Below are 11,216 nucleotides of genomic sequence, written 5' to 3'. Positions count from 1 at the left end.
AAAGAAGCTCATGAAATCGTAACTACTGAGAGCTATGGGAATACTTGGCTCAATAGAGCTGTGACTCTCTGTCAGCCTGGCTACAGTGCTGAAAAGAAACTTTGGGTTGTTCCTATTTTCCTCTATTAATGACGAGTAGTACGCTGCTCTAGCATTACGGAGGGCCTTCCTATAAGTTTTAAGACTATCTTGCCAAATTAAACGAGAATTTTCCACTTTGGTGGAACGCCAATTCCTCTCAAGTTTCCGCGATATTTGCTTTAATTTGCGAGTTTCAGTATTATACCATGGAGCTAACCATCTTTGTTTTAGTATTTTCTTTTTTAGAGGGGCTACAGAGTCGAGTGTCATTCGCAGCGAGCCTGCTGCACTATCAACAAGATGATCGATTTGGGAGGGACTGAAACTAGCATAGGAGTCCTCCGTTACTTTGTGACTAGATAATGTATTTAGAGCTGATGGAATCGCATCCTTAAATTTAGCTATAGCACTATCAGAAATTTTTGCCCAATGGCGAGTAGTTCAGCAATACAAACTCAAAAGTTATCAAACAGTGGTCGGACAAAGAGGGATTCTGTGGGAACACCACTAAATGTTTAATTTCAATACCATACACCAAAACAAGGTCGAGGGTGTGGCTAAAACAGTGAGTCGGTTCATGAACACTCTGAGAAAAGTCAATGGAATCTAACAGAGAGATAAACGCAGTACTAAAGCTGTCATTCTCAACATCCACATGAATATTAAAATCCCCTACAATAATAACTTTGTCCGTTTTAAGGACTAAAGTTGACAAAAACTCTGCAAATTCAGATAAGAATTCAGAATACGGGTCAGGTGCTCGGTACACTATAACGAAGAGAATTGGTTGCAGTGATTTCCAACTTGGGTGCGAAAGACTAAGAACAAGGCTTTCAAATGAGTTATAGTTTGGTTTTCGTTAGCGCCACCGTCTCGTCCAAATATGGTCACGTCCAGTGCCACTGGTTGCAAAAAATCATCATAGTGGTGCCCTGTCGGCCAAACTCGAATCTTCAAAACGACAGTCCACAAACCAACGGGTGACTGCATCCACTTCTTATATACAGTCTATGCAGTCAACCTGTATACAGTTAGCATGTTATCATTTAATGTTAGCAATCATTGTTGTCTCTTGTCATACAAGTACAATAAGTGTTGGACGAGTGGAACTTTATTGTTCATGGTACTGTTCACAACCCAACATGGACTCAAGCTGGGTTATGTACAAATTATATTCCGGTTCCAGGTAGAGTTCCAATAATAAACAAGTGGATCTCTATCAGCAGAGTCTAGTAGAGAGTTTCAGCTTCGTCAAAAATGAACATGAAATAACATGACAGTCTTTGACTGCAACATATTCAGACTGATCATTCTGTTCGTTTCACTTCCTTCTTTGGTAGCCTCTTTTGTTGGGAGGTTGTTTTGTTCTGCCTGAATCAGTCACAACATTTTTGTCGCATGACTTGTAAGCATGGCTAAAAAGAAGAATTGGAAGGAGGGGAGTAAAGGTAAAAATCTGTGGAGAGAGTGTCACAGGCGCTAAAACCTGAGGAAGGGTATGGACTGACAGATGAAATACAGAGAAAGAAACAGAGTGAGAAATAGAGAATGGTTGAGCTGTAAAATGTAAATCTCATCAGTAGTGGCAGATTGAGTGCAGATGTGGGAGGCCAGAGGAAGCAACCATGTTAATTATGAAACATTCTGGGTATGTGAGAGTGTGTTCACTTACACGCACACATACACACACCATACAGACATGCTCTGTGTGAGTATATCAAGCCACAACTGTCTTTAGATGAGGCAGAGGTAAAGAGCTTAGACAAAAAAATGGTCAAAGCTTTAGGTTTCGGTTGGATTGTACAGGACCATGTGTGCTGATGACTTTTTATTTGTATTCGTATGTGTGGTCCCAAAGAGTTATATAAACCCATGGCAGCTTTGCTTTGTTCATTTATTTACTCTCTACACCAGCGGGGCGCTGCATGATGAAGAAGTCAAAAGGATGGATGTAACTGAGGGATGGAGGAATGACCAGAATAAGTGAGCAAAGACAGCTGTGGGAAATTAAGAATTTAAAAGTTGTTTACTGTCTCTGATGCCAAAAAAGATATGCAAATATGTGGCCAAGAAGAGGAATACATAAATTTAGTTCTAATGGCAGTGGTGGAATGTAATGAAATACACTTACTCAATTACTGTACATTTTTGACAGTTCTAGATACTTGTTACGTTGCAGATTCAGCTTAATACAAAATATAATTCAACTATGTATTGTTATAGATTAAGCTATCCTACCAAATATAAAGTAACTAAAATGAGTTCAACCCTGCAACATTATAATCCAGTGATATAGTATATATTATGATATTATGTGCCATTCTGCATAATGAGTACTTTTTCTTTTGGTACTTAACTATATAATGTTGTACCAGAACATCCATACATACATATACATATGTTAAGCAGTGGTATTGCTACTACTAAGGATAAATTTGGAATTTTTAAACCTGGGCCCTATTTTCACATATTTCTGTGTCAAAATGACTAGTAGGTACAAAAAGTTTTGGAATCCATGCAGTAGATGGTTTTACCCAATAGCCGTAAACTAGCTGTGGTGGCTGCAAAGTATTCCTTCAGGGCAATGTGCCCATCGATATCAAGATACAAAAAAGGGCTTCTTTTTGCCACTGACACGGCTCAGGCTGTTATACCAGGTGACTGACAACATCATGGAAAGGATCCCTGCAAGTAACTCCCAGTGACACCATACATAGACTGTATAAAAAACTGAAGTCCCGCTCAAGGACGAGATGATAGTGGAAACATGAGTCAGTGTTGGAGTCAATAAAGTCTTGCTAGCAGTTCCTCTATGTACACAACAAACTCCTCTCCTCTCCCTTGCTTCCACCACCGTTTCCTGCAACAACTTGCCTCTCACCAGATTTCAGAGTGAGAATTGTCATTGGGATAGACTTCTGATTCCAGTAAAAAACAAGGAGTGTTACTAGGAGTTTTCCATGATGTTGTCAGACACCTGGTATACCAGTGTGACATTGTCAGTGGCAAAAATAAGCACTTTTTGTGGATGTAATTTTGATGGGCACAATTGCCCAGATGGAATATGTTGCAGCCATTGTAGCTGGTTTGGAGCTGCCGGCTGAAGCTATCTACTGCACAGGTTCTAAAACTTATTGTACCTTCTAGTCATTTTGACACAAAAATTTGTGAAAATAGCGCCCAGGAGTAAAAACGCTGAAATTATTCTTTAAATATATAACTGCCTCTTCCATCGCTGACTAATGATCGACTCCTGACTGTTGAATGATCAGCTATTCACAGTATCACACATTGAGGGCGAGTGTGTAAAACAAATTTCAGCAGCAAGCCTGCACACGCTGCAACACATGAAGCCTAATTTTGTTAGAATTTGCCAAGGAAATCCATCCAATTAATTCATGTATACAAACAGTAATAATGAGATCTTAGTGTGACTGAAGTCAAGCCACATCAGTGTCTCATGAAGTCTTACAATGTGGCTTCATGAGCTTTTCACACCTCTTAAATGTGATGCAGGCCTATGAACTAACTTTACATCCAGTCTTCATCTCATTGTTTGCTTTACTGAGCAAATACTGACGGGAGAGAAAATTTCAACAGACACGTGTCAATCATGTTACTCTCGCTGCTGTCAGCCTCATCATTTGAAATTGAGAGGGAGAGACAGTCAAACCTCAAAGAATATGAAATCCATACCTAAATATAGAGACATCTGACCTCAGCATCACCGCAAACTGCAAAGAGACAGACTGTCTTGTAACTGAAAGGTCACTGTTTGAGTCCATGTGTCAAGTTAAAATGCCCTTGTGTAAAACACTCAACCCCTTCTTCCTCTCTCAGTGTCAGATATTCTCAGTAGGAGCATCAGCAAAATGCAAAGTGGTCTATTTTTCTAGCCTCTTTGGCAGGCAGCAGGTCGGTCTTCAGTCTGTTTTTTTTCTGTCCAGGGAAGCAGCAGCTCACAGGTTTAAGAGTAAGACTTAGGACTGGATGGTTGCCCGTTTGAATGCCTGGCTGACTGAAAGATAACTAAACCAAAACAGTAAGTGAAAAGAAGCTAACAAGCTCTGTATAACTCCAGAGTTTGATGTTAATGTCCAGGGTTGAGGTAGGTAGGTAGGTAGATTTATTTTGTCACATTATAACAGGTTACATAGTGAAATTGAGTTTGTAACTCCCTTCTGCTACATAGCAGGCAATATACATTAATATAGAAGCAATTATTAAAATGGTAAACAGAAGTAAACTATAATCAATGGAGCAGTGCTGAGGATGGGTTTGAGCAAGAAGGGTCACTGTTTCACAAGTAAATAAATAAATAAATAATGATTAGCTCAGGTTAAAGTAAGCTGAATACACAAAGCTGCAACTAAATGAATCCAAGCCTAAATCTGGCTATGAGAGACATAGACCGGATTAGACATACAAATAATAACATGTGCAAAATTTGGATATATGTTGGCCTCTTTGGAGCGGTGGTGCTAATACCAGTCTTGAAGGCAGGGTGAAAACCTACACTCATTACTGCCAGCATGACAGAACTCATCACAGAGTCCCTCTTTGACTGATGGTACAGTATTAGACATCAACAAATATTAACATGCTCAAAGGTGGGCCTTATTTTGAACTGCAAATTTGAGAAAAAGCCATCTAGAATATGTCTGGTCAGATGTCGGAGAAAGACAGAAAGAAACCTATGTGTGTATTTTTTCAGAAACTTGTTTTGCATTGGGAAAACAGGTATTAATGTGTTTAGTGGGTTTTTGAGCGAGTTGGGGGGGGGGGTTAATATTTTGGGGAAACAGAAATGGGAGGGGTTGATTATGAAGTTTTGGGGACAAACAGTTTATTTCTGCTCTGGTTAGCAAACACAGCAGGCTGCCCAAGAATAGAAAGTACAAAAGAGAACAGGAAAAATTAAGGGATATTTGTGGGGAAAAGGGTAAAGGACCATAGGAATGAAAGGAAATGAGAATAGGGGAATGACAAATTTGAAAAAAGGGAGGAATGGATGTATACTGTAAGAGATAGTAATTGTTTGAACAAGACAAAGTCCAGAGCTAAGCTAGTGTTACTGAGTCAAAATGTCCGCTGTAAAAGAAATTGTCACATTTGGCCTAACTTTCAATAGAAGACGATAAAAGAAAAGTCACAAGATCACCACAGTGATTAGGATAAATTACTGTGAATGGCATTTTTCACAGAAGAGATTTAAAGGGGTCTGAATACTTTCCGTACCCACTGTATATACTAAAATTGAATCATTGCTGAATTTCATGTAGTTGCTTTAGTTCTAGGGTCCTAGTATTGTGCATGCTGGCTCACTGTCACACTGCCATGACAATTTAATTTAATGTTATTTGTAACACCTGTGCTTTTCCTACCATTACAAGTCAAAATGTCTGACATGGAAAAGGTGTATTCAGAGGATTTTGCATAAAGGAGACTAACTTTGGAAGACCCTTTTTGGCCAACTCAGACTGTTGAGCACTAGCTTTGGCTGCACTTAAGAATGCTTTTTTGCACTGAACAAGGACTGTTGACTTGGTATCCCATTTCTGATGGATGGATTTCTCTGGAGCTGCACTAGAAAGGTCCTCAGGAAAGATTACAGCGACCAGTAACTCTGCCAATGTACATATGGGCATGTGAGTATTGTATTAACATAGGCTTGAAAAATCTAAACCTGTCCTTTAACAAAAAACCAGGGCAAAAGTCTCATTTCCATATGTGCAGCAAATGGTATTGTTATGAAACAAGCTCCAAGGCCAGATTCTCCTCCTCCACATATTTGTTACAGCGTACGTTAATTAGACCAGATACATTTTATTCTGCACGTATAGAGATATAGGTCACAAAATGACCCCAGGTCTGCTGTCACACTTACAGACTGACTGTATTGTGTTTGTTCTAGTTTAAAGAGCTATGACTGATGAAACAACATTAAATGCATAGCGAGCAATTTGATTAATCCATGGGTCACTGTCTTCTAATGATATAAACTGTTTAAATTGCCTTGCATTAATACAAAAATAACAATAACAATCCATAAAATTACTTCAGTGCTTAGATCAAAATAATGGACCAAATCACATTTTTCATTTTTGCCCCAATTTATTGAAAAATACTTTGGAAAGCAGTTCATTTCTTTTGCAATCCCCATGAAAAATAATAAATCTGTTTGTGGTGTTGACTATAAGAGGCAGCTGTAGCTGTTTGTTCAACTTTATTGGAAATTATTTTTATTATGTCGCTTGTAGTATGAAAAAAAAAAAACGAGTAGGGCAGAGAAGAAACAGGAGTGGGTGATGAGGGATGTAATAAGTGTTTCTTATGCTCAGGGTGGCATATCATACTTCTGCCTCTTAGATGCAAATACAAGGAAGATATTATTTATCATTTGGAGGTGAATGAGAGATTAAATGTCCATAATCCATGTGTTGATGAGTACTGTCCTCTATTTAATATGAGTAAAGCGGTTGGCCTGGACTGTCACAACAACAGCACGTGACCCTGAATAGGACATGATAGCTGTAAAAGAGGAATTAACCCCAAAATACTGGAAAACGCCCTGCTGCCAGACAGAATTAGGTGTGTGTGTGTGTGTGTGTGTGTGTGTGCGTGTGTGTGTGTGTATGTGCGTGTGTGTTTGTGCACACACAGTGAACATCAAGGTTATCTCATTATGATAGAAGACCTCAATCCTCAGAATCAATTGACGTCCCATTTTCTGTCATTGGCTATGTTAACTGAGTACCGTGCATCTGATGCCAGTGAGCCAGATTTTGTGCCTTTGGACCACATTCACACTACTGCAATAGTCCTGAAACAATTAGTAGGTTGACAGCAATTAATGAAGCAAAGTTATTTATCAAACAAAATGCCAGAAATTTCCCTTGTCCCGGTTTCTCAATGTGGGAAGTCACTGATTTACATTATTGTACAATGAATATCTTTAGGTGTTGACTGTTTGTCAGACTAAAGCAATGTGAAGCAGACAGGGCCTGTTTTATAAACTTAATCTCTAAACCCTCTTGGTTCTTGAGGGTTTAGTGATTTAGTTTAGTCTTCTAGTCTTGATATAGCTTAACTGGATTTCAAGACCAACTTGCAAGTTTTGTATGCAAACAATGAAGCTGGATTTTTGCCAAACAGTGAATATTTTGCCATACTAAAGGGGTGGGGTTCTAGGTCTCTTGGTCAGTTGCTCTACAATAAAATACCTCAACAACTATTGGATGGATTGCCATGAATTTTGGTACAGACATTCATGATCCATAGAGATCTCACTGAATCCTATATTGATTGGCTGCAATCTTCCTTTTCTTCAGGACCTGTACGCCTCCAGGACCAAAACCTCTCACCACAAGAACAGTTTCTTTCCGATGTCAGTGGGCTTCCTCAACAAGGCCCAGGTCCCCACTGTCAATGACTCTCATGCCCCCCTCCCCCACACACTCATACACTCTCCTGACCCCACACTTTACAACAACGCTCAACTGTGCTTTATGCTCATGTTGCCAACTTTTGCACACACTTGTCAGCATTGTATTATAGTATAGTTGTATCTTTTTATATTTTTTGTATACTTTTATATAATTTTTTTCTGATCTCCTTACTTTTTATATATTTATATTACTATTTATGTTATGTGTACTGTAAGCACCAATTCATACCAAGGCAAATTCATCATATGTGAAAATGTACCTGGCAATAAATCTGATTCTGATACCCAGACACTGCATTAATCTCATCTTATCAACACAGTTTTGTTTTATTTGAAAGGGGGGGGGGAGTATCAGTGGGGGACCCGGGCCTTGCTGATGAGGCTAGCTGCAGACGGGTAGAAGCTGTTTTTGTGGCAAGAGGTTTTGGTCCTGATGGACCGCAGCCTCCTGCCAGAGGGGAGAGTCTGAAACAGTCTGTGACCGGGATGGGAGGCGTCAGCTGCAATCTTTCCTGCTCGCCTCAGAGTCCTGGAGGTGTGCAGGTCCTGAAGTGATGGAAGATTGCAGCCAATCACCTTCTCTGCAGAGCGAATGATACGCTGCAGCCTGCCCTTGTCCCTGGCAGTGGCAGCAGCATACCAGATGGTGATGAAGGAGGTGAGGATGGACTCAATGATGGCGGCGTAGAAGTGCACCATCATTGTCTTTGGCAGGCTGAACTTCTTCAGCTGCTGCAGGAAGTACATCCTCTGCTGGGCCTTCTTGGTGAGGGAGGTGATGTTCAGCTCCCACTGGAGGTCCTGGGAGATGATGGTGCCCAGGAAGCGGAAGGAGTCCACAGTGGTGACTGGAGAGTCACACAGGATGATGGGGGAGGGTGGGGGCGGGGCTCTTTCTGAAGTCCACGACCATCTCCACTGTCTTCAGAGCGCTGAGCTCCAGACCGTACTGGCTGCACCAGGTCAAAAGATGGTCGATCTCCCACCTGTAGGCAGACTCATCCCCACCAAAGATGAGTCCAGTGAGGGTGGTGTCATCTGCAAACTTTAGAAGCTTGACGGACTGGTGACTAGAGGTGCAGCTGTTAGTATACAGGGAGAAGAGCAGAGGGGAAAGAAGGCAGCCTTGAGGGGATCCGGTGCTGATGGTCCTGGAATCAGAGACATGTTTTCCCATCTTGACGTGCTAGCTGATTAGCAAATGTTAGCTTACTAACATGCTAAACTAAGATGGCATGTTGGCATGCTGATGTTAGCCTTTAGTTAAATGCCCAGCCTCACTGAGCTGCTAGAATGGCAGCAGACTCTTATTCTTGTTGAGCGTTAATATTCGCTTACTGTAAAAGTTAAATTAGCTCTGATGATTCACCTGAGACGACTGCCAGATGACAGCTCAGTGACACAAAATGAGGAAAAGATGGATGAAAAGACAAACATCCCACTTTATTAGATTTGGGGTACTGGAAGATACAACCCAAATGTGCCTGAAATTAAAGCTCATAGCAGATGGGATGCCTTTTGTTATTTTTCCTTTGTCCAACGTTGCTGTCAGCTCATATTGAGATCACACAGTGGAATAGCAGTCGTGCAATGAAATCAGATAAAAGCAGAAACGAGCAGGAAGGTCAGCAGTGTGAATGCTATCTTATTGTGCTCATAATGAATAAACTGATGGTTGTGTGGATCTGCATGAGGCAGACAGATAGGTAAATGGAAAGAAGAGGAGAGATAAATTACAGGTGCCTTAATTCTTGTTCAAGATGGCAAAACATTTTTTGTACAGTGTTCCCAAAACAGTTCTCTGCCAGAAAGGAACCATATTTTATATTATTTAAATGGAAGCTACCAAATGTCCTCTTGACCTACTTTTTACAACTCACTGAACACATTTTCTATTCCGCTAAACATTCTGTATTTCTTTTTTTTAAAAACTGGCATTGCTACTGCTTTTACATGCACACATACATGTAAACAACCAACTATAGGTACACACACACACACACACACACACACACATATATACACACACACACACACACACACACACAAAACATCTCCTGTTGCCCAGCCCCTCTCTCTTTATGTTTTTTTTTTGTGTGGAAGAATGCCCACAACCCCCACCACCATCATTACCCCCGGGGCCTTTGGGCATTCATCACCGTGTGCATCCCCCCCATTTACCCCTCCAACCACCCCCCTTTCACCCAGACACCCCCATGCCTCCCCTCCTCCGCCTCCCACCTTTTGTTTGCTTCTCAGTCACACCATTAAACAAAGCTGCTTGTTTTGACGCCGTCAAAAAACACTCAAACTGCTTCATCCTCTCTGACACACACACACACTCATGGAGCGGTGAAGGAAAGTTAAGCTCCTTCGAAATAGACCGATTTCCCTCGGGGGGGGGGGGGAAGTGGCCAGAGCAGAGTGTGCACTCCTATTGAGATCCACCTCTCTCAGATGAATAATAACTGAAAGCACTGGGACCAAGAGGGAGGGGGGGAGGGAGGGAGGAGGTGGAAAAGTTTTGGGGGAAAGTGTCATGTAAGAGGAGGAGAAAAAAAAAGTTTGAGTGTGAGAAGAGGAAGAGGGAGGATGTCCTGGGATGCAGATGGGGGAAGGAAGTAGAGGAGGAGGAGGCGGTATATGTTTCCAAGAAGGGATGAACGAGGTAGAGGAGGGACACTTTAGGAAAGAAAAGGAAAGAATGGAAGAGAGGAGTAAAGGAGGAGGAAAAGTCTAAGGATGAGAAAGAGGTGGAAGGAAAAGAAATAGGGAAAGGTAGAGATATATGGAGAGAGAAGGAGGAAGAGGAAAACATCTTTGGAAAGTTGCAGAAGAGAAGAAGAAAAAGAATAAAATGAAAAGGAGGTTAACAAGTCTTGCAAGATGAAGAAGAAACAAAAATATCTCTGGAAAAGAGAGAGGAGACCAAGGGGGAAAAATGAAAAGTAGGAAAGTTTTAGGAAAGAGTAAAGATGTAGCGAGTAAAAGGAAAGAAGTCACTCAGGAAGGGGATTGAGGGAATAGATAGAGGAGGAACAGTTGTAAGGAAAGGAAATGAAAGGAAAGGATGGATAGAAGAAGGGTGTTTTCTGAAAGGAAAAAAGAAACTGGTGTTAAAAAGGTCTTGGAAGATGAAGAAGTGAAGAGGAACATGAGGAAAAAATGTAGTCCCTCTTGGAAAAGAGGGAGGGGAAATCTGAGGAGATGAAACAGGGGTGAAAATCTTGGGGAAAGAAAAGGTAGGGAATTTTAAGGAAAGGGAGGAGAAGGAGGGGAGGAAAGAAGGAATGGAAGAAAAAAACTATTTTGGAAAGTGAAGAGAAAGAAGGAGAGGAGGACAAATAGTCAGAGGAAGAAGCGTGGATGCTTTGAAGAATGACAAAGTAGGGGAAGAACTGGTGAAAGATGAAAATTAGGTAAGGAAATATGGAGATTTGAGAGGAGGAAACGAAGGGAAACATCTTTTGAAAGAAGACAATGAGGTTAAAAGTGGGAAAAAAGTCTTGGGAGAAAAAGAAAGTAAGGAGGAAGAGTAGGGGAGATGTGGACGCTTTGAAGGACTAAAAGGAAGGAAAAGGTTTGAGGAATGGGAAGGATGGAGAGAAGAGGAGGAGGAGGGAAGCGTCTTGAGAATGGGAGGGGGGAGGGAGAGGGGGCATCAACAACCCCCCCCCCCCCCCCCCCC

General features: G+C 41.2%; 2 protein-coding genes across 4 annotated transcripts in view; both read left to right on the top strand.

The window, feature by feature from the left end:
- The window catches only part of smarcc1a (SWI/SNF related, matrix associated, actin dependent regulator of chromatin, subfamily c, member 1a), a 56,507-nt gene extending 49,802 nt beyond the window's left edge, over positions 1-6,705 (top strand). Inside the window, exon 29 of the transcript XR_006824362.1 lies at positions 6,673-6,705. The gene's annotated coding sequence lies outside the window, so the exon portion shown is untranslated. The remainder of the gene's footprint in view (positions 1-6,672) is intronic.
- Positions 5,546-11,216, top strand: part of cspg5a (chondroitin sulfate proteoglycan 5a) — a 62,329-nt gene continuing 56,658 nt past the window's right edge. Inside the window, exon 1 of one of the 3 annotated variants that reach the window (XM_046044097.1) lies at positions 5,546-5,729. In XM_046044097.1, the coding sequence (XP_045900053.1) occupies positions 5,714-5,729 (16 nt within the window). In that variant the 5' untranslated portion in view covers positions 5,546-5,713. The remainder of the gene's footprint in view (positions 5,730-11,216) is intronic. The other 2 variants (XM_046044099.1, XM_046044098.1) reach the window with 2 other exon arrangements.

This window comes from Micropterus dolomieu, linkage group LG03, assembly GCF_021292245.1.
Source record: "Micropterus dolomieu isolate WLL.071019.BEF.003 ecotype Adirondacks linkage group LG03, ASM2129224v1, whole genome shotgun sequence".
Lineage (NCBI taxonomy): Eukaryota > Metazoa > Chordata > Actinopteri > Centrarchiformes > Centrarchidae > Micropterus > Micropterus dolomieu.
This window is presented reverse-complemented; position numbering and strand designations above follow the sequence as displayed.